The 19,995-nt window shown below is 60.7% G+C and overlaps 3 protein-coding genes across 7 annotated transcripts; 2 read left to right on the forward strand and 1 right to left on the reverse strand.

Moving 5' to 3' along the window:
- Nucleotides 1-16: 16 nt before the first annotated feature.
- On the reverse strand, nucleotides 17-5,824 carry TCHP (trichoplein keratin filament binding). The gene is made up of 12 exons (XM_051785575.1): nucleotides 5,387-5,824; nucleotides 5,139-5,316; nucleotides 4,865-4,921; nucleotides 4,268-4,336; nucleotides 3,751-3,924; nucleotides 3,001-3,113; nucleotides 2,611-2,677; nucleotides 2,177-2,349; nucleotides 1,877-1,958; nucleotides 1,509-1,694; nucleotides 1,321-1,434; nucleotides 17-779 (listed from the first exon to the last, which is right to left on the reverse strand). Exons 1-12 carry the CDS (start codon nucleotides 5,548-5,550, stop codon nucleotides 747-749), a joined length of 1,410 nt encoding a protein of 469 aa, XP_051641535.1. The 5' UTR covers nucleotides 5,551-5,824; the 3' UTR covers nucleotides 17-746.
- An 870-nt stretch (nucleotides 5,825-6,694) lies between these two features.
- GLTP (glycolipid transfer protein) lies at nucleotides 6,695-9,692 on the forward strand. Of its 2 annotated transcripts, none has more exons than XM_051785468.1 (6): nucleotides 6,695-6,880; nucleotides 7,572-7,633; nucleotides 7,888-8,021; nucleotides 8,606-8,756; nucleotides 8,905-9,119; nucleotides 9,263-9,692. In XM_051785468.1, the coding sequence occupies exons 1-5, from the start codon at nucleotides 6,778-6,780 to the stop codon at nucleotides 9,085-9,087; spliced, it is 633 nt and encodes a 210-aa protein (XP_051641428.1). In that variant the 5' UTR covers nucleotides 6,695-6,777; the 3' UTR covers nucleotides 9,088-9,119; nucleotides 9,263-9,692. The 2 variants fall into 2 exon arrangements, with proteins under 2 accessions (XP_051641428.1, XP_051641429.1); XM_051785469.1 differs by having other exon boundaries at nucleotides 9,299-9,692.
- A 645-nt stretch (nucleotides 9,693-10,337) lies between these two features.
- Nucleotides 10,338-19,275, forward strand: TRPV4 (transient receptor potential cation channel subfamily V member 4). Of its 4 annotated transcripts, none has more exons than XM_051785465.1 (16): nucleotides 10,338-10,413; nucleotides 12,760-13,215; nucleotides 14,210-14,379; nucleotides 14,619-14,771; nucleotides 15,023-15,163; nucleotides 15,255-15,553; nucleotides 16,045-16,224; nucleotides 16,309-16,467; nucleotides 16,571-16,672; nucleotides 16,841-16,914; nucleotides 16,999-17,164; nucleotides 17,367-17,433; nucleotides 17,664-17,977; nucleotides 18,117-18,244; nucleotides 18,452-18,573; nucleotides 18,749-19,275. In XM_051785465.1, the coding sequence occupies exons 2-16, from the start codon at nucleotides 12,839-12,841 to the stop codon at nucleotides 18,889-18,891; spliced, it is 2,595 nt and encodes an 864-aa protein (XP_051641425.1). In that variant the 5' UTR covers nucleotides 10,338-10,413; nucleotides 12,760-12,838; the 3' UTR covers nucleotides 18,892-19,275. The 4 variants fall into 4 exon arrangements, with proteins under 4 accessions (XP_051641425.1, XP_051641423.1, XP_051641424.1 ...); XM_051785463.1 differs by lacking the exon at nucleotides 10,338-10,413 and adding an exon at nucleotides 10,441-11,999; XM_051785464.1 differs by lacking the exon at nucleotides 10,338-10,413 and adding an exon at nucleotides 10,441-11,999 and having other exon boundaries at nucleotides 16,571-16,663.
- Nucleotides 19,276-19,995: the final 720 nt, after the last annotated feature.

Below are 19,995 nucleotides of genomic sequence, written 5' to 3' on the forward strand. Positions count from 1 at the left end.
CTTATTTGACTGCTGCTTCTGGAAATATCTTGGAAAAGGTTTCTCTAGTTGAGTAAAGTGCTGGGGTGCCTTCCATCTTTGTCACAGCCCTTTATCAGCTCCTTGTGCTTTGACAGGACTGATTTCAAGGTGCAGTTGCCAATGATAACAGCAATCAAGTGCAATAATCAACTCAGTCTCCCCTCCTATTGTTTCAGTAGTTTGCTCATGAAAAGAAACAAATCCTTGTTCAGGTTTCATTCATTCTTTATTACAGAAGTGAAAAACAACATTTAATGAAGTCTTCAGCACCTTCTGGAGAGGAATTGGACAAATTAAGAACTGGTGCCACAGCACACATTATCTGACTGATGTGCAAAGTGCATAATGAATTATCTCCCAAAAGCCAGCTGGGCACTCAGGCAAATCCTGATTCACAGAGGTAGGAGCCTGACAGAGCACATCCTGGTTTGCAGCTCCCATTCCTTGTATTCTTTCATGGCTGAGATCCACAGGGCCCCGTTATTTGCTGTGTTGCCACAGCCCAGCTCTTACTAAAACATATCAGCACAACTCCAGTTCTCTGAGGGTGCTCACACCCCCACATTCTTGAAGGCAGTAGAAATTTGCTCTTGTTCAGCTGGGCCACAGCTAAATATTTTCACAAATCTACTGTAGCCTGTCCCAGAGCCACCATTGTTTCAGGAGTTCCTTGAGTCTTCAAAGTTCTCTTTCTGTAGTCTGGAGCTGCATTTAGTGCTCGTTCCTCAGGTCCATGGTGCCTTTGGGTAACTGTAGACCTAACAGGGTCAGAACAAAGACCAGAACTGGTTTATGGGCTTTAAAATTAATCCACACACACACTATTCAACATGCAAAGGAGGTAATCTGCTGGGTAGGAGGGGTTAGGTAGGGTTACTCAAATTCAGCTTTGTTTTTAGAGCCAGGCAAAGCAGGACAGACACCAAAGACATGGAGCAGTGGAGATGCGCTGTCCCAACTGCCTTAATGCAGCCCATAAAGTATTGTCGGCACTGAATAACATCTGAGGCACTAGCAGTGCATCTGCCTCAAACATTCTTTAAAAATTGGGGACTAAAGTATCAATATCAGCAAAAAAGAAAAGCAATTCCTAAGAGAAAACTACAGAGCTCTGTTAAGAGGACGGGACAGCCCAGTGATCTGCTCTAGCACTGTGGGGATCAGACACAATGAGAATTGTGTTGCCTAATGCCATCACCCTCCGTGATGGGCTCATGTGTCAGGGTGGCCTGTGTGTTGGGGTGACCCCTGTGCCAGGGGGACCCCTGTGTTGTCGGGGTGACCCCTGGGTGACCGTACCCTGCGCTCGCCCTCCTGCTGCACAAGCTCCTTGTGGCGCTGCCGGGCCCATCTCTCCTCTTTTTCCTCCTCCCTCCACTGCTCTTCCTCCTCTTGCCAGCGGCGCTCTGTCCCCTGGGCACGGAGAAATTGGGGATGAGATTTGGCACCTTCACCATTCCTGTGTGTCTGTGGGAACCTTGGCCTACCTGTGCCTCCAGCTCCTGCCTGTGGGCTGTCTTCAGTTCCTCCTCCTGCTCCTTCTCCCTCCGACTGAGTTCCTTTGCCTCTTCAAGTTCTCTGATCAGCTGCTCTCGATACTTCAGGGTCTCTTCCTGTGCACGTCTGTTTAACTTGATTTTCTCTTGGATCTGGCACTGTCTGCCTGCAAAGACCTGTGGGAAGGCAGAGGATGGAGGGAGAACGTGGTTAAGCAGTTCCCAGAAAACACATAAGACAAGGAGAAAAATTCTGCCCTGGGTACAGAAGGCTGTGACCCTCTGGAGGGTGTAGGGTTACAACTGGAACAACAATTTCTTCGTGACAAGGGAGAAACCTCATCAAGAAGGGTCATCACCTCATTCATCAGGCGATCTCTGGCCACCTTCTCCCTTTCCCATTCTTCTTTCATCATCTCCCACACTTTTTTAGCTTCTTCCCTGAAGGAGAGAGGAGGAGTTATCTCTGAGGTTAAAATCCCTGTGTGCTCCACAGGCACAGAGGAGCTACCTCGTGCTTTAGAGGAGCATTTAGGTTTCTCTTCATGTTTGTTCCCAGGCAGGTGGCGTGTCCACCAGCCTGTGCCTCTGAGACCCTCTGACCAGGAACATTCAGCACACACAGTGTTCAGAGGATGTTCCGAGGTGGGCAGACTCACGTAAAAAGAGTCTCTAGCTCTGCCTCCCTCTCCTTTTCCAACTGGAGCTGTTCCTCGATGACACGTTTCATCCAGGCCACGTCTGCCACCCCCTGTTCCCGACACCCCAACTGCCGGAGATGATTCTCATTTTCTCTCTCGAGGAGGGCTGATAAGATTTGCCTGTCTGTCTCCTGGAGATAAACCACAAGATTAACAACTGTCCAACAGGCTTCCAGCCTGTGTGCAGGGCTCCTCTCCTGGTGACAGTGGCGAGGGTGTGCTCAGCAAGATGCTCCATCTGCTGCTTCCCCATGAGCTTTGTGCCCCAGCCCTGTGCACAAGCTGGAAGGGGCCTCCTGACTAATTATGCTGGAGGCATCAGAGGCAGACACAAACAAAACACACAGAGCAAGGCTTTTCACCACACAGTAAAGTATGAATCAATCTCTTACCAGCTCCTCCTGTATCTGCTGCGCTCGTCTCTTTAACTGGGCACCACACTGATGCCTCAAAAAGCGACTGAAGGAGGAAAAAAATGGCAAAATTTTAAAAAAAAATCAAACATTCAAACTGACTCTATAAGCCCCTTGTTACTGTACACCAGCACTCAAGGAGGTACATCTGTAACAACATGACTTAGAGGCAGCAGAAGAACCTGCTGCAACAAACCAAAAGAAGAAAGGGCACCAGTGCATCTGCTCCTTGGCTGTTGTGGGTGAGTCCATCAAAATCCAAATATGTACATCCTACTACTGCTAGCTGGAATATCTCCTCAAGCCTCAAGTGCTGCTGTGGACTCAGGAACAGATTCTATCCAAAACAAGCTCCACTTGGTGTCATACCCAAGCTCTTTCTGCCTTCGGTGCTCTTCCATTCGTTTCCTCTCTTCTTCCAAGTTCTCCAGCTCCCACTGCTGCTTTAATAAATTCTCTTTTTCTTTTTTCAGCTTTTTTGTCTAAAAAGGAAAAAACAACCACCAAGACAGAGTACATCAGAGAGCTGCAACATCCCAGAAAGCCTGTTTGAACCAGAGTTTTTACCCCATGCTGCTCCTCTGCAGGCATGGAAAATCCCCCTGCAGTCGTATTCCACATTCACTTAATTCATGGCTCAGAGCACAGAGACACTGAGGAGCTCCTGCTGGCAAAGCCTTTGATCTGGACCTGCCACACTTAGAAGTTCCTACAATGCTTTTCTCATCTGATGCAGCACAAAACAGCACTTGCACTTCACAGAATCCCAGACTGGTTTGGGTTGGAAAGGACCTTAAATATGATCCAGTTCCAACCCTGTCATGGGCAGGGACACCTCCCACTATGCCAGGTTGCTCCAAGCCCTGTCCAACCTGGCCTTGAAGGCTTCCAGGGACTTCCCTGAACCCTTCAAGAGGAGCAAACAAGCTACAAGGGTTCAGCCATATGGCAGCATTCAAGGCAGAGGTCTGCAATACCAACAGAAACTGTCACAGCTATCTTCATCCCACATTTCATCCAGTGCAAACCCAGAGGGAAGAGGTCAGCTTGCTGTATTTCCAAGTGAAGCAGTATTTCCAAGTGACGTTTCTCCTCAAATGAGGAGAAACTTAAGATTACCTCTGCCTCCTGCAATTTCAGTTCTTCTATCTGCTGCAGCAACATCTCTGCTTGATTCTTCTTTTCCAGCTGATGCTTCTCTTCCTCTTGTCTCACCCTTGCCAGCTCTTCCCTTCGTGCCATTTCGTACTTGTTTTCATAACGTTTCTTCTCTTCAAGTTCAGTCACCTCTTCCTTTCCCAGCCAAAAGAAAACACAGCATTTCAGGTTAGGCTAATGCAAACAAACACCCTCTGGCTCAGATCCACAAATCAGCCTCCTGCAAGCTGGATGGTTTGGTAATAGTGCCCTTCCTGTAGAATTCCCTACTGCTGTGGGAATGAGCTCCCTGCCCTTGGTTGTTATTTGATTCAAGACCGAAAGAAAACAAACAAACAGCAACTCCTGTTCTCCTCCCACCTCTGAGCCAAGTCCATATGGGAAGACAAGATGTCTGCCAGCCAGGGCAAAAGGCACAAGTGTCACACTCCACCAGAGTCCTCCCAGTGACAGAAACACCAGGGCTGCCCCTCCATACCTTGTTTTTATTTGTTAGCTGATCACCCCAGGCCTCTATCACGTGCTTCTTGTGCAGCTGCGACTCCGCCTGGAGACACAACAGACATGACATGGCCATCAGTGCCAGAGGTTCTCCTGTCCCCTGGGATCTTCCAGACTCTCTGGAGCACCATCTGGCCCAGCCACAGCCCTGAAGTCCCAGCAGGATGTGCCTCTGCAGAGGTGGGCTCGTCTGGGTGTCCACAGTGCCCACCACGTCCCAAGCTGAGGGTCAGTCTCACATGGGAAACGCCAGTGTGACAGTGACACCAGGGCTGGAGCAGCAGGTGGGTGGAATAAAGAATAAGGAAGTACCACAGCATGGCAGGGACTGCTGTAAAAAGCACCTGAGATACTTGTGGAGGATGAAAATCTGTCCTGAGTGAACAGACTTTTTTAAAAATACTGGCTTTGAAAGGGCTTCTTACACAGTTAAACCATTTCACTTTGCCTTTTACTAATCAGAGCTTGGGGCAGTTGCTGTGATATGAGTGACAACAATATGTGAGTGACTTTCAAGTTAAAAACTGGTTTAATAAGTACAAGACAGCACGGACTAAATAGAAAGTAACATCACCTCCTGGAGCTCTGTGCTGTTTTCCTTCCAGTGCTCTTGAAGCAGCTGCTCAGCAACCTGGGAACAGAGAGCTGGGTCAGGTCAGGACAGGGGAGGGCTCGGCATCCCAAACCCCCCCAGGGTTCAGAGCACCAAGCGCTGAACAGCGAGGAACTCCTGGGGCCCCCCAGCAGGTCCCGCTAGCACAGCTAAAACAAGGGAGCGGCCCTTCACGGGGAGGGATGCGGGACAAGCCCCGGGATGCGGGACGAGCCCGGTCGGGCCGCGCCCTCACCTTCGTCCCGCGCTCCTCGCGGCTGTCCCGCGGCTCCTCGCTCCGCATCCCCTCGCTCCGCATCCCGCCCCGCCGCCGCTCCCGCAGCTCCGCCGACAGCGCCTCCCGCTCCTCGCGCAGCAGCCGCCGCAGCCGCTCCCGCCGCTCCTCCAGCCGCTCCCGCCGCTCCGCCACCGCGCTGCCGCACACCGGGGTGTCAGGGGGACGCCGGGGTCCCCCCGGGACCCTGCCCGGCCCCCCGGCCGTACCTGCGCGGGGGAACGCGGGGCTCGCTCCAGCGCGCCTGCCGGGAGCAGCACACGGCGGCGCGGGCGAAGGAGCGGCTGGTGCGCTCCCACTGCTGCCGGTTCCGCTCCTCCAGCTCCCGCCGCTCCGCCCGGCGCTCCGGGCTGAGGCCCCTCAGCAGCCACATCGCCGCCCGCTGCCTCGGCAACGCGCCCGGCGCTACGGGCAGCGCCGAGGGACGCAGCGAGACGGGCTCCGCGGAACGGGAGGGAGGCGGGGACGGAGGGAGGGACTCGGGATAGAGAGAGGCGGGGACGGAGGGAGGCGAGGGTGGAAGAACGGGGACATGAGGGGGTTCTCCCGGTGACCCGACCCGGCGGTGCCGCCGCGCCCCGAGCGCTCGCAGGACGCGCAGAAGCGGCCTCCGGGGAGGTGCCACTGTGCCGGGTCGGAGCGCCCGGACCCGCGGGGTTTATGGCGCTGTAAATATTCCAGGGGTTAAAGGTTTCTCTCTCTGCCCGCCTTGGCACCAGCGCGTCGCCCAACCGGGCTGGGTGACCCGGGACAGGATGGGCACCGCGGAACAGGCTCCGGGCACCCCGGGTGGGGCTCTGGGCACCCTGGGACGGGCTGGGCACCGTGGGGTGGACTCCGGGCATCCCGAGAGGGGGTCAATGCACCACGGGATGAGCTCCGGGCATCCTGGGGTGGGTTCCAGCCACCACGGGGGTTGTGTGGCATCGGGGACAGCGGCGGTAGCAGCCGGCAGCCCCCGCAGGTGCCACCGCCGGTGACCCGCAGCTCCCCGCACCCGCCTTGTATCCGCACCCTCCCTTCGAACTGCCGATCGCTATCGTCCCACGACCTGTTTTTCCAGAATAACCGGTAAAAACACCGGGTTTGGGGCTCTGTCGCCAGCAAATCGCCTCCCGGCGCTGCACACGGGCTGCGCCTCCCTGCGCTCCCACGCCTCCCTCCTTCACCTCTCCGTGTCCCCCGCTCGGTGTCATTTTCCCACCCAACCCCCTCCACTGAGGTGTTTAACCACCCCCGCGCGTCGAGGTTTGTTTTCCATCTGCTCCCTATGAAATATTCATCTCCCGTAAATAATTCAGGGCGGCCCGCCTGGTACACGGAGCGCAGGCAGGGCAGAGCGGGGTCGTCTGTTCCCCCTCTCCCCGCGGCTGAGGGACTCTGAGAGGGCTCTAGGGGCGTGGCCTCCTCGTCGCGCCGCAGGTCCCGCCCCCCTCCACTGCGGCCAATGGCCGGGCACCGCTAGTATGGGCGATGCACGGCCATTGGCCGCAGCGGAGGGGGGCGGAGCGTGGTGTGGGCGCGCTGCCGGGTCGGCCCCCGTTAGCTTCAGATCCCCCTCAGCCGGGGAGTGGTGAGGGGGAAGCTCAGAGGGCGGATCATGGCGCTTCTGCTGGAACATGAGTTCAAGCCGCTGCCGGCTGACAAGCAGATCGAGACCTTGCCCTTCCTGGAGGCCGTGGCGCACCTGCCGCCCTTCTTCGGTGAGACCGGGCTGGCCGGGGGTGGGAGGTACGGGCTGGAATAGGCCTGCTGCGAGCTCAGCTGCTCCGCGGTGCCCCCTCCACAATCCTGGGTCGTGACCCCCCTACCTGGTTCACAGCCCCCCCGAGGGGCTCAGCCCGGACTTGGCTGCTGTGCCTGGGCCGAGGTTGCATCACAGTCCCGTCAAACCCGCCGAGCAGCGCCGTTGGGGAGCGTCCTGGAACACCCCATCCAGAGGCACCGCCCGCGGCAGGGGCTCTCCCATGCCAGCCATGGATCCCACCCGTGTCCGGACCTGAGTGGGTGTCGGCGTGGCCACCCTCGTGGCCCGGCGTGTCCGCTGCCCTCCACAATGTCGGCTATTGTGTGGCGGCTCCATGGCAGCCCCGGAAGGGCAGGACATGGGGCTGCCGGGCTGGGGACGGGCAGTGTCCGGAGCCTGTCAGGCTGTTCCAGGACGTTCTGCCAGGGCTGTGTCCCGGAGCCGGGGGGGGGCTGGAGGTCGCTGCTTTGGCCGCAGTGGGTGGCAGGGCTGTCCAAAAGGCCAGCAACCCAAAGATCCTGTCCCAGTCCCACTGGCTCGTGTCTCAGCATCCAGGCTGTTCTTAAGGTAAAACCTGTTGGTTAAGGGGACTTGGTGTGTCTCCTGTGTCACCAGTGTGTAAGCGTCCTCCTTCCACATTTTTACAGATTGCCTGGGGACTCCCATCGTCTACTCGCCGGTCAAAGCAGACCTGACTGGAAATATCAAGGTAGGAAGGGGCTCAGGAGGGCTTAGGGAGAACCCCTGGGCAGGGATGCTGTGAGATTGGAGAGACAGGACCTAGAGGTGTTTCAAAGGGCTCTTCTTTCCACGGAGCCTTCTGGGCTCAGCAGTGGCTCATTCGGTGTCGTGTTTACTCCCGGGGCTCCTGCCCAGAGCCCTGTGAGCAGCCATCGTGTTTCCCCGCTCCGGTGCCGCCCTGCCCGGCAGCTCCCGGGAGCCAACCCCCTTCTCTGCCCTCAGAAAATCCGGGCTGTTTATGACTCCAACCCTGCCAAGTTCAAAACGCTGCAGAACATCCTGGAGGTGGAGAAGGAGCTGCACGGCTCAGCCTGGCCCAAGATAGGCGCGACGCTGGCGCTGATGTGGTTGAAAAGGTGACTCACGGCATCGGGAGCTGGTGAACACTGGCTGGAGGCTGTGTAGGCTGGGCTGCTCCCTTGGGCTGGGTCTGGCCATTTTGGAGAACAGAGCTGTTGGGAACTGCCTCCTCAAAGCTCCCCTGGGAATGCACGTGGAAACTCAACCTCAGAGTATGAGCCCTCAGATTGTCTGGACAGGCCAGGACCCTGCAGTGCCAGGGGACCCCATGGGTCTGCACCTGGCCCTGTCCAGCTCAGCCCTTGGGCCCAGCCTCACCTGGGGGCTCCGTCCTGCCCTGCTCCCCATATCTCCCCCAGGGGCTCCATCCTCCTCCAATACCCATGTGCTACCCCACAGCGTTCCATCCTACACAGGTCCCCATGTGCTTCACCAGGGGTCATCCTGTCCCTGTCCTTCCTGGGGGGCTCAATCCTGCCCTTCTCTCTCTTCCCTGGAGGCACCCACAGAGACAGGCACCAGCCCTACAGGGGGAATGCACTGCTGAGACTGGGATTTTTGGGGTGCTTGGACACGCAGGGCTGGAAGCTGGGAAGCAGCACCCCCTTTCCTCACCCCAACATCTCTGCTCTTCCCCCAGGGGCCTGAAATTCATGCTGGTGTTGCTGCAGAGCATCTCCGATGGCGAGCGGGATGAGGAGCATCCCAACCTCATCCGAGTGAACGCCATGAAGGCTTATGAGATCGCACTGAAGAAATACCATGGCTGGATGCTGCAGAAGCTCTTCACGGTGAGCGCTCCCCCCTCTCCAGTCATCCAAATGCCATCCCTGAGGTCGTTCCCATGTGCTGATGAGCGTCCAGAGACCTCACAGCACAACCCAACCCATGGTCTCCGTTGGGTGTGTGGGAGTCTAATGCCTTCTCCCTGTTTTATAGGGCTCAGTCTACGCTCTTCCCTACAAATCCGATCTGCTGAAGGCCTTGGAGAAGGGTAGAGAAGTAAAGGAGGAGGAAAGCATAGAAAAAATCCATCAATTTCTCACGAGGGTCACCCCAATCCTGGATGCAATTTATGAGATGTACACGAAGATGAACGCCGAGCTGAGCTACAAAGCCTAAAGCTGGCACGAGACTGGCATGGATTAAATAAGGTGTGATGGGTGTTACCTGTGTCTTCATCACTGAGGCAGCCGGGGCAGCTCCCAGCTCTCCTGTGACTTCAATTCCTGTCTGGATCTGCAGTGGATAACCTGTTTTCTAACCAAAAAATAATAATCATTAATTTTCTATTAAGAACACGGCAATAAAACAATTGCGGGTGTCACTGTAGGATTTCCCAAGAGGAAAACCAAATGTTTCTAGTCCCAGCTCCCGGATTCCTGTCTCCGGTTGGGCAGGGAATGAAGTGTGGTGATGGCAGAGTCCTGCTGATGCGACCTTGGACCTGTCTGGCACTGGGACTGCGCCCGGATCCCGCCACACACCGACAGCACCTTGTGCCGATTGGCACCGGATCATCCGGAATGATGCCCAGAGCGGAGGAGCCAATGACTTCCCGGGTGACCCTGATTTCTCTGGTGCCGGCGTGGGACCGACTCCCTCTGCCGGGATGCGGCAGCCGGGTCTGTGCCGGTGGTGTTTGCGGTGCCTTACGAGCCCCCTCACCTTCTGTGCTGCCGATCCCCTGCACGGGGCGGGAGCAGCACTTAATAAAAACTGACAGTACCACGGCTTGGGAGGCTCATTTGGGGCTGTCCCCGGGGAATTTGTTTTGGGAGAGTGCTTTGGGGCTGTTTTTGGGGGGGGGCTGTTTTGCTAAGGGTGTTTTGGGGCTGTTCTGGAGGGAGCTGTTTTGGTTCAAGGGTTTTTTGGGGGACTGTGCCTCGCAAGGGCTGTTTGTGGGAGAATTTGGGGGCTGTTTCAGGGAGGGTGTTTTGGGGGGCTGTTCTGAGGAGGGTGTTTCAGAGGGCTGTTTCAGGGGATTGTTCCTGGAGGGGCTGTTTTAGAGAAAGGTGTTTGAGGAGGGTGTTTGGGGTAGCTGTTCTGGGGGGGCACTGCTTTGGAAGGGTGTTTTGGGGCTGTTCTGGGCAGACTGTGTCAGCGAGGGTGTTTTGGGGAGGGTGACTTGGGGCTGTTCTTGAGGGAGCTGTTTTGGGGAGGATGTTTTGGAGCTGTTCCTTGTTTCAGGGGAATTTATTTAAGGGAGAGTGTTCTGGGGGGTTGTTCCCAGAGGCTGTTTTGTAGAGGGTGTTCCCTGGGGACCGTTCCGGGCCGAGCCAGTGCCCGGTGCCGCAGGGGCGGGGGGGGCGGGCGGGGGCCGATCCCGCGGGCGGGTCCCGGTGCCGCCCCCGCCGCTGGAGCCGGGGAGGGGCCGCTCTCCGGGACCGGCCCCGCGGAGACTCGGCGGCGCCGGAGCCGACGGGACCCTCCGCGGGACCCTTCGCGGTACGGACCGGGGGGAGCGGGCAGAGGGGGGGCACGGCCGGGGGTGGGACGGGCCGGGACGCGGGGACTAGGGCAGGATGAAACCTCCCGGGGAGGGGACACAGGGCAGGATGCAGCCCCTGGGGCAGCCACGGAGACCAGGGCAGGATGGAGCCGCCAGGTGAGGCGGGGGTCGTGGGCTGAGCTGGGCAAGGCCCCCTGGCCCCGCGGAGTCCTGATGTGTCCAGGCAATTTGGGGGCTCACGCTCTGAGGGTGGGGTGCCGGGTGCGTTCCCAGGGGAAGCTTTGAGGAGGGGGTTCCCACTGGCTCCAAACCCCCCGTGCTGCCCACGCCGAGCTCCCGGCTCTCCCCCAGGTGAGCACGGCCCCAGTGGTGTGGATGACTTTAGGAAATGTCTGGATCACTCCGGATAAGCGTTTCCAGCATGACCCCCCTGTGGTTTCAGTGATTCACTCCCATCAGAGACCTTCCGGTTTCAGTTTGAGTGACACTTTAATGTCATGGGACACCATCCCTGCCGCCCGCCCAGGGCACGTCCATTCACATCCCGGTGTCGGCGACAGTGTCCGTGCCCCCGTGGTGGGCTGGAGTGGGGATTCACCGGGGATACTGGTCCGGCTGGGAGGTACCTTGGTGGGTAGCTGGGGAGAGGTTGGAGCACAGGTGGGGTTTGTGTTGGATACAAGAGCTGCACATTGACTCAGTTATTCCATGAGGTGAGGAAGTCTGAAAACTCCAAGCCCAAATAACTAACGGGCCAAATCAAACCCCCTGACAGCACCTTTCCTGGCAGCGGCCGTGCCCAGGGGAGTGCCCGGGCTGGCGGTGCCGGCACCGAACCGTTCTTTTCCCACACAACCTTCCAGCCCCGGCCGGTGACAGCAGGTGTGACAGTCCGACCGTGTGTGGGTTTTCCCTAAAGCTGTGCTTTCCCGGGTCGCAGCGCAGCCCGGAGGGCTCGGGTGCTCCGTCCCCATTCCCAGACCGCAGGATCAGTTGCTTGGCAATTCCCTCTTCTCCGTTGTCCCAGGTCAAACCGGCCATGCGAGGGCTCCCCGCTTGCGTGGGGTCGGAATGTGAGACCTGCGGACTTTGGCAGGTGCTTGTGGAATTTCTTGTAGAGTTGGAGATGGCAGGAAAGGCAGCAAAGAGGAGAAACCGTGTGACTGTGGTTTACCCCGTGGCCCCCCCTAGGGCTGTATCGTCTCAGCTTGGTGTCCCCCAGGGCTGCACTGTCCCTGCTGAGTGTTCCCCAGGGCGGTGGGAAGAAGGGGCCGCTGTCTGAGCTCCCTCCCCGTTGCTGCGGGGTTTTGGGGTCGTTTGCCACCCTCATCCCCCGTGCCCACGGGAGCAGCACGGGGCTGTCGGGGCGGCTGTGGGACCCGCTGCCGAATTCAAGCCCGTCCCCGCCTGCACTGCCCTCCTAGCAGGGCCCAGCCTGTCCCTGCGGGTTGTTGCACAGAGCTGCAGCCCAGCACTAAATGACACGTTTCCCGCTACTTTTTCTGTCCCGGGACCCGCGGGGAGGGCTGAGTTCGCCGGAGGCAGGAGCTGTGCGGATCCCTAACGCACCTGGGATTTGCCGGTGGGTTTTGGTGAAAAGCGGGGCTGGGGGAGCGCTGGGGTCGGTCACCTGTCCGTGCGGGCAGGGATGTGCGGGCAGGACACGGCCGTGCCGGTGGCACAGCACAGAACTTCGCTGGCCGCGCTGGTAGTGCAGCTCTCCTTCAGCCCCACGTCCCTCTGGGCAAACTAAACCCGTAATTTCTTCTCCCAACCGCTGTCCCGGCCCTCCCGCGGGCTGCAGCCCCCCCGTGCCGCGCCTGTCCCCTCCCAGTGCCCAGAACCGGGTCCCACCGAGCCCCCCAGGGCTGCGGGAGCTGTGGAGCATCGCGAGCAGCCCTGGCCCCGTTCCCAGCCCTGCTGCGGTGGCAGCTCCCACTGAGTCTGGGCGCTTCCCTGGATACTTCCCTTGACGTGGGGAGTATCCCAAGGAATGTTTTTTTTCCTTGGGCGGCAGATCGAAGTGCACAGGGTCTGCTCTGTGCCCTGTCCTGGGCTGCACCCCGGCTGACCGCAGCGGGGCCGGGCTCGCCCTCGCCCAGCGCGGCAGCGCCGCAGCCGAAGGGGCCCCTACAGACGCGAGGGGTCCCCGCAACCGGGTAGGTGGGTGCCGAGCAGAGCAGGGACAGAGAGGACCAGCCGGGACACTGAGTTACAGGGAGTCCTGCCGGCCCCAGCGGCTGCCAGGGTGGGTGTGGGACCTGTCCCACCGCGGGGCTCCGTGCCCCGGGGAGAGGATGGGGACAGTCTTTTGGGGCTGACACTTGGTTTTCCGTTGCCAGGTCTCCTACTCTCTTGAAGGAGCCGGGGGTCACAGCCACCCAGGCACGTCACTCGTGCCCGTCCCGCGGTTCGGGGACCATGGCAGACCCCGAGGACCCCCCGCGCGTTGTTGTGGGCGATGGCGGGGAGGGCGCGGGGGAGGACGGCTCCCTCCAGAACGACTCCTTCCCGCTCTCCTCGCTGGCCAACTTGTTCGAGAGCGAGGACACCCCGACCCCCGCCGAGGCAGCGCGGGGACCCCCCGGCGCCGGGGATGGAAAGCAAAACCTCCGCATGAAATTCCACGGGGCCTTTCGGAAAGGCGCCCCGAAGCCCATGGAGCTGCTGGAGGCCACCATCTACGAGTCCCCCGTGGTCCCCGCGCCCAAGAAAGCCCCCATGGACTCCCTCTTCGACTACGGTACCTACCGCCACCACCCCAGCGAGAACAAGCGCTGGCGCAGGAGGGTCGCGGAGTGAGTACGGGACCCCCGGTGCGGCGGGGGGTGCTGGGGTCGGGGCACCCAGGTGGGGACGGGGATGCTCAGCAGCTGGGGACGGGGATAGCCCTTCGAGTGGCATTTCGGGATGCTTTGGGCAAGGATGCCACGAACAGGGAGCAGCTCCCAGTGAGTCCCAGTGGCAGCGCTGGGCTGTGCCATGCCGCGCCATGTCGTGGTGAGGGTCTGCAGCCTCACCACCGGGGCCGGGGGCCGGGAGCGCGGGAGTGCGGGAGCGCGCCCCCCTTCCCCCTTACCGGCGCCATGAAAGAGGCTCTGTGCGCCCGGCCGCTCCCCTGGCCGGTGCGGCCGTCTGGCTCTGGCATGAAAGGGCTTTTCAGGAGGGCCTCCGCCCTGCCCGCGCCAGGAAACCGGAGCGGGGGGGGGGCAGCCCGCAGCCGGACGCACAATGCCCCTCTGTGCCGGGCACCTGGGGCGGCCACCGTGGCCCCCCGCCAGAGTCCCCACCCAGGGATGCAGCCAGCAGGGACAGCGGGGTGTCCTCCCGTGGAAGTGGGTGGAGGTGGCCGGGACGCCCCGTGAGCCCTCAGTCTGGGGATGCCTCTCTGGGGCAGCCGCCGTCCGTCCTGCCCCCATTCCCGGTGCCCGGAGCTGACCGGTTGTCCCCAGTCCATCCCGCTGCTGCCAACTGCTCCGACCGGTTTAGCTTCGCCCGTGGTGCTGGAGTGTGACCAAACCCGCGGCCCGTTCCTGCTGGGAGCGCAGCTGGGGGCCCAAAGCGCTGCAGCACCGGTGGGAGCCGGCGAGGCGCCCACCACCCCCGTGGGCGATGCTGGGAGCACTGGACTGCTGTGGGTGGGGAGGCTGTCCCGGCCCCGTGGGTGACCCCAGCCAGGGGGTGTCCCCGGTGCGTCTCCGGTGCCCAGCGGCTGAGCACCCTTAAGCTCATTGCACTGGTGGGAAGCCGAGGCAGCGGCTCCGGTTCCCAGCGCTGGGGTTTCTCCCGCAGGAAGCAGGCGCCGGCAAAGGGACCGGCTCCCAACCCGCCCCCCGTCCTCAAAGTCTTCAACAGACCCATTCTCTTCGACATCGTTTCCCGGGGGTCCCCGGCCGGTCTGGACGGGCTCCTCTCCTTCCTCCTCACCCACAAGAAGCGCCTCACAGATGAGGAATTCCGAGGTGAGGACTGGGGGGTTCCCTGCCCTGGGACAGGGCGTGGTGCCGGGGCTGTGCCATGCCAGTGGTGATCCCTGTATTCCTGTGGGAATGGTGATGCACAGCCCGGACACGGGAAGCTGTGACGTGCAGAGCCTGGGAGAAGCCAGGGATTTGGCCAGGGAGTGCAGGGGTGTGGGACTGGGCACCCCCATGGCCAGGGGGGCTGATCCCGAATCCTCCTCAGCACCCTCCCATTGCAGAGCCCTCCACGGGGAAGACCTGCCTGCCCAAGGCGCTGCTCAACCTGAGCGGGGGCAAGAACGACACCATCCCCCTCCTCCTCGACATCGCCGAGAAGACGGGCAACATGAGGGAGTTCATCAACTCGCCCTTCAGGGACGTCTATTACCGAGGTGGGGGAACGTGGGGCCACTGCTGGCCCTGCCTGGGCATGGGGGACACTGCAGTGATTCGGGGAGCAGCACAGCAGGGACCCTGGGGGATGGAGGATGCTGGGGAGGTTGGGGACTGGGGCAGTGGGGACCTTGGGGAGACTGGGGGGCTCCAGGGGGATTTGGGACTGGAGCAGCAGATACCCTGGGAAGGCTGGGGACCCGGGAAACTTATGGGGCAAGGTGGCAGCTGAGAGTCACCAGTGTCACAGGTCAGACAGCCCTGCACATCGCCATCGAGCGCCGCTGCAAGCACTACGTGGAGCTGCTGGTGGAGAAGGGAGCGGACGTCCACGCCCAGGCCCGCGGCCGCTTCTTCCAGCCTAAGGATGAGGGCGGATACTTCTACTTCGGTGAGCAGGGAGGGAGCCCAGGGGTCACTGCTGTGCCTCAGGATGCCCCCGCAGCGGGGCAGGGCTGACGGGAGCCCCGATGTCCCTGCAGGCGAGCTGCCCCTCTCTCTGGCCGCCTGCACCAACCAGCCCCACATCGTGCACTACCTGACGGAGAACGGACACAAGCAGGCGGACCTGCGGCGCCAGGACTCCCGCGGCAACACGGTGCTGCACGCCCTGGTGGCCATCGCCGACAACACCCGCGAGAACACCAAGTTCGTCACCAAGATGTACGACCTGCTCCTCGTCAAGTGCGCCAAGCTCTTCCCCGACACCAATCTGGAGGCGCTGCTCAACAACGACGGCCTGTCCCCGCTCATGATGGCGGCCAAGACCGGCAAGATCGGGGTACGGTGACCCCCAACGTGGGGAGACATCTCTTGCCATGCCCAAGGCACGGGCTGAGCCCTGTCGCACTTGGGGGATGTCCCTGCTGGCAGCACGGCTTCTTTGCAGATGCTGGTGGAAACCTGGATGCACAGCCTATTAACACAGCTAATTAATGCCCCACTGCATTCCAGCCCTTCCTTAATTAACCCCAGGCCCTAGGCACAGTCCATCCTCTCCCGTGGCCTGTCCTCAGCCTCTGATGGGGTGGGCGGGGGGGTCATTAAAAATACAAAAGCTGCAGCATCCTGGGGAACTTCCCACTGTGGCAGTGTCCCTGCACCTCTGCAGCACCTTGGGAGCCCCCCAGGAGCACCCTGGGAGCCCCCTGGGCCCACCACGGTGCAAGGGGTGGATTGGGTGATGTGCCTGGGATGGGGTGGGAGGAAAGCAGGGTACCCCAAGCGGGTCAGGGCCAGGTCTGTGTGCGAGCAGTCCTCTCCCACTGGCAGATCTTCCAGCACATCATCCGGCGGGAGATCACGGACGAGGACGCCCGGCACCTCTCACGGAAGTTCAAGGACTGGGCGTACGGCCCCGTCTACTCCTCCCTCTATGACCTCTCCTCGCTGGACACCTGTGGGGAGGAGGTGTCTGTGCTGGAGATCCTTGTCTATAACAGCAAGATTGAGGTGTGCAGGGACTGGGGGGACTGGGAGGGGTCTGGGGGACACTGGGGGAGCAGATACCCTCTGACAGCATCCACTTCCCACCAGAACCGCCACGAGATGTTGGCTGTGGAGCCCATCAATGAGCTGCTGCGCGACAAGTGGCGCAAGTTTGGGGCTGTCTCCTTCTACATCAGCGTGGTCTCCTACCTCAGTGCCATGATCATCTTCACCCTCGTCGCCTACTACCGCCCCATGGAAGGCCCTGTGAGTCCCAGGGTGCCGTGGCACAGCCCCACGGGCCAGCACTGCCTGGCAGGGAGGTCTACTGGGAATGGGGCAGCAGCTCAGCTCTGTCCTCTCCCCATAGCCCCCCTACCCATACACCACCACTGCCGACTACCTGCGCCTGGCCGGGGAGATCATCACCCTCCTCACTGGAATCCTCTTCTTCTGCACAAACGTCAGTGTGGTGAGGCAGGGGGTCCTCCTGTGGGGCCACTGAGCCCTCGGGGTCTCCAGGGGTGACAGGCTTGTGTCCTGAGGCATCTACCCCTGCTGTGGTGGCCCTAGACACGGGGACCCTGCCACACAGGACTCGCTCCCCCTGGCCCCTCCAACCTGTCCCTCTCTCCTGCAGATCAAAGACCTGTTCATGAAGAAGTGCCCAGGTGTGAACTCCTTCTTCATAGATGGTTCCTTCCAGCTGCTCTAGTATGTAGGGAACCCCTGGGACTACCATGAGCTGCCACACCCCAGGGCTTCTGGGTGCAGGGTCTGACCCCGACTCTCCTCCAGCTTCATCTACTCGGTGCTGGTGATTGTCACGGCGGGGCTGTACCTGGGTGGCATCGAGGCGTACCTGGCTGTCATGGTCTTCGCGCTGGTCCTGGGCTGGATGAACGCCCTGTACTTCACCCGTGGGCTCAAGCTGACAGGGACCTACAGCATCATGATCCAGAAGGTCTGGTGGGATCAGGGGTCTTCTCCTTCCTCAGCAGGGCTGCTCCTCCCATAGATGTGCTGCCCAAAGAGGATCCTCCAGGCTTTCTGTAGGGTTCCTGTGGCTCAGCACTGCCCTGCTCCCAGCCTGGCCTTCCTGGCAACCCAGTTCAATGATGGTGCCACAGTCCAGCACACCTCACCCTGCTCTCCATCACTTGCAGATCCTTTTCAAAGACCTGTTCCGCTTCCTTCTGGTCTACTTACTCTTCATGATCGGCTACGCATCAGGTAGGGCCTGACTGGGAGCAGGGACCTGGGGGAAGAACAAGCCCTGTAGCACAGCTGGGCAGGGGGCTGCAGACCTCCCGCTTCATCCCACCCACCTGTGCACCCAGCCTTTGCCTCTTCCCATGGTGGAGACGGTCTCAGCAGGCACAGAGCCACGTTGGGGCCCATTGTGGATCCTGTACTTGCTGCTGCCCCATGGACTCACCTTCTCTGTCCCTTCTCCCCCCCAGCCCTGGTGTCCCTCCTGAACCCGTGTCCCAGCAGCGAGTCCTGCAGTGAGAAGTCCAACTGCACAGTGCCCACCTACCCATCCTGCCGGGACAGCCAGACCTTCAGCACCTTCCTGCTGGACCTCTTCAAGCTCACCATCGGCATGGGTGACCTGGAGATGCTTGAGAGTGCCAAGTACCCCGGTGTCTTCATCATCCTCCTCGTCACCTACATCATCCTCACCTTCGTGCTCCTCCTCAACATGCTCATCGCCCTCATGGGTGAGACTGTGGGCCAAGTCTCCAAGGAGAGCAAGCACATATGGAAGCTGCAGGTACCCCCCCAGGGGCTGCTGGGGAGGGAGTCCAGGGGCTGCCTGTGCCCAGGGGGCTGCAACACTGCAGCACCCCAAGCTCCATGGGCAAGGCACCTCCATGCCTCCATCCTCAAGCAGTCCCTGGTGTCCCTGGCAGTGGGCCACCACCATCCTGGACATCGAGCGCTCCTTCCCAGTGTTCCTGCGGAAAGCCTTCCGCTCAGGGGAGATGGTCACCGTGGGGAAGGGCACGGACGGGACGCCGGACCGCCGCTGGTGCTTCAGGTAAAGGCAGGTGCCCTCGGGGGCTGGGGAGCAGCCAAGCCTCTCCCACCATGGCCAGCGGTGTTTTGGGGAGCCAGCACAATTCACTCCTTTGTAGGGCCCTTTGTTCTCATCTGGAGGCAGGTGGAATTGCTGGTGGATGCCAGAGCTGCTGCCCTGGCTCCCAGGCGCTCTCTGCAGCCCCTCTGGATCTGACCTTCCCCGCAGGGTGGATGAGGTGAACTGGTCTCACTGGAACCAGAATCTGGGCATCATCAGTGAGGATCCGGGCAAGAATGACACATACCAGTACTACGGCTTCTCCCACACCATGGGCCGGCTACGGAGAGGTGAGCGCCATGTCATGGGCTGGGAACATTCCTCAGGATCTGTGGGGAGGTGAACGTGGTGCTGTGGGCTGGGAGCATCCCTTGGGATGCTGTTTGCAGCCTCTGATGAGCCTTGAGAGTAGATTTGGGGGCAGCCACAGGCTCCTGGCTCTGCCAATTCCCACCCTCCCCACAGATCGCTGGTCGACCGTGGTGCCGCGCGTGGTGGAGCTCAACAAGAGCTGCCAGCCGGAGGAGGTGGTGGTGCCGCTGGGGACCATGGGCACGGCGGAGCCGCGGGAGCGGCGGCACGGCCAGGCCCCGAGCTCCCTGCTCTAGCACAGTGGTGCTGGGAGCTCATGGACTCTGCCCGGGCCACCGGAGCAGTTCCGGAATTGCGACTGGGCTGGATGGTGCTTGTCTGCTCCTCAGGGATTCGTGCAGCCTCCGTCCCTCAAGCAGCTGCTGTCCCGGTGGGTGTCCAGCCTGGATGGGGGGTCCTGGCCCTTCCCTGGCCATGCTGGAGGTCTCGGCTCTCACCGATGAGCTCCAGTGCCACCGCTTCCCTTCACCACGCTGGCGCCATTGGCTGTGCCATGCCGGCAGCCTCGGACGCGGGCTGGGTGTGGGAAGCACGGCCCCCACCGCCCACCAAGGCCAATGGTTTTGCCACAGTTTTTTGCACAGGACTTATATGACTATTTATTTAGTAATAAAGACTGACCCGCCAGCCTGCCTCCTCCTGGCATTGAGTGATTCCAGCTGGGAGAGCCGCGCTGCTGGCACGTCCTGGGGAGGGATGGAGGAGTCGGCTGCAGCCTGTGCTGTGCCGACCCATGGGCAGTGAATGGCCACCCATCACACTGAGCTCAGGTGCTGTACACGGATTTGCAGGGCCTTGGTGTGCAGGTGCAGTGCACGGATGGGATGTGCAGGTGGAGCGCACGGGTGGGATGTGCAGGTGGAGTGCACGGATGGGATGTGCAGGTGGAGCGCACGGATGGGATGTACAGGTGGAGTGCACGGATGGGATGTGCAGGTGGAGTGCACGGATGGGATGTACAGGTGGAGTGCACGGGTGGGATGTGCAGGTGGAGTGCACGGATGGGATGTACAGGTGGAGCGCACGGATGGGATGTGCAGATGCAGCTCACGGTTGCGGTGCGGGGCCGGGGCTGCGCGGCCGCCGCTCCACTGGAGGGCACCACACACCGCGCGATGCGGGACCGGCCGCGCTGGCAGCGCGGGGAGCCCGGACTGGTCCCGACCCGCACCCGGCGGGCAGGCGGGGGAACTGGGTATCCGGGGGGGCGGGAGTGGAACCGGGAACAAACCGGTGCTCCCCATCCCCTCCCCATCTCATCCCTACCCTATCCCATCCCTGTGAATCCCCATCCCGTCCATCACCCCTCTGTAACTCCTTTCCTTCTCATCTAATACCCG

The sequence above is a fragment of the Manacus candei genome, unplaced genomic scaffold (genome assembly GCF_025592945.1).
Source record: "Manacus candei isolate 608988 ecotype Guabito, Panama unplaced genomic scaffold, ASM2559294v1 h1tg000020l, whole genome shotgun sequence".
NCBI classification, from domain to species: Eukaryota; Metazoa; Chordata; class Aves; order Passeriformes; family Pipridae; genus Manacus; species Manacus candei.

What these genes read in the sequence shown, in the direction of transcription:
- TCHP (XM_051785575.1), bottom strand. Translation starts at nt 5,550, where the DNA reads ATGTGGCTGCTGAGGGGCCTCAGCCCGGAGCGCCGGGCGGAGCGGCGG. An exon ending in GCGAGGAGCGCGGGACGAAG is followed by an intron (nt 4,922 to 5,138) that starts GTGAGGGCGCGG and finishes CTCTGTTCCCAG; the next exon opens with GTTGCTGAGCAGCTGCTTCA. An exon ending in AGCAGATACAGGAGGAGCTG is followed by an intron (nt 2,350 to 2,610) that starts GTAAGAGATTGA and finishes GTTTATCTCCAG; the next exon opens with GAGACAGACAGGCAAATCTT.
- GLTP (XM_051785468.1), top strand. Translation starts at nt 6,778, where the DNA reads ATGGCGCTTCTGCTGGAACATGAGTTCAAGCCGCTGCCGGCTGACAAG. An exon ending in GCACCTGCCGCCCTTCTTCG is followed by an intron (nt 6,881 to 7,571) that starts GTGAGACCGGGC and finishes ACATTTTTACAG; the next exon opens with ATTGCCTGGGGACTCCCATC. An exon ending in TGCTGCAGAAGCTCTTCACG is followed by an intron (nt 8,757 to 8,904) that starts GTGAGCGCTCCC and finishes CCTGTTTTATAG; the next exon opens with GGCTCAGTCTACGCTCTTCC.
- TRPV4 (XM_051785463.1), top strand. Translation starts at nt 11,896, where the DNA reads ATGACACGTTTCCCGCTACTTTTTCTGTCCCGGGACCCGCGGGGAGGG. An exon ending in CAGGGACGTCTATTACCGAG is followed by an intron (nt 14,772 to 15,022) that starts GTGGGGGAACGT and finishes CCAGTGTCACAG; the next exon opens with GTCAGACAGCCCTGCACATC. An exon ending in GGGCGGATACTTCTACTTCG is followed by an intron (nt 15,164 to 15,254) that starts GTGAGCAGGGAG and finishes ATGTCCCTGCAG; the next exon opens with GCGAGCTGCCCCTCTCTCTG.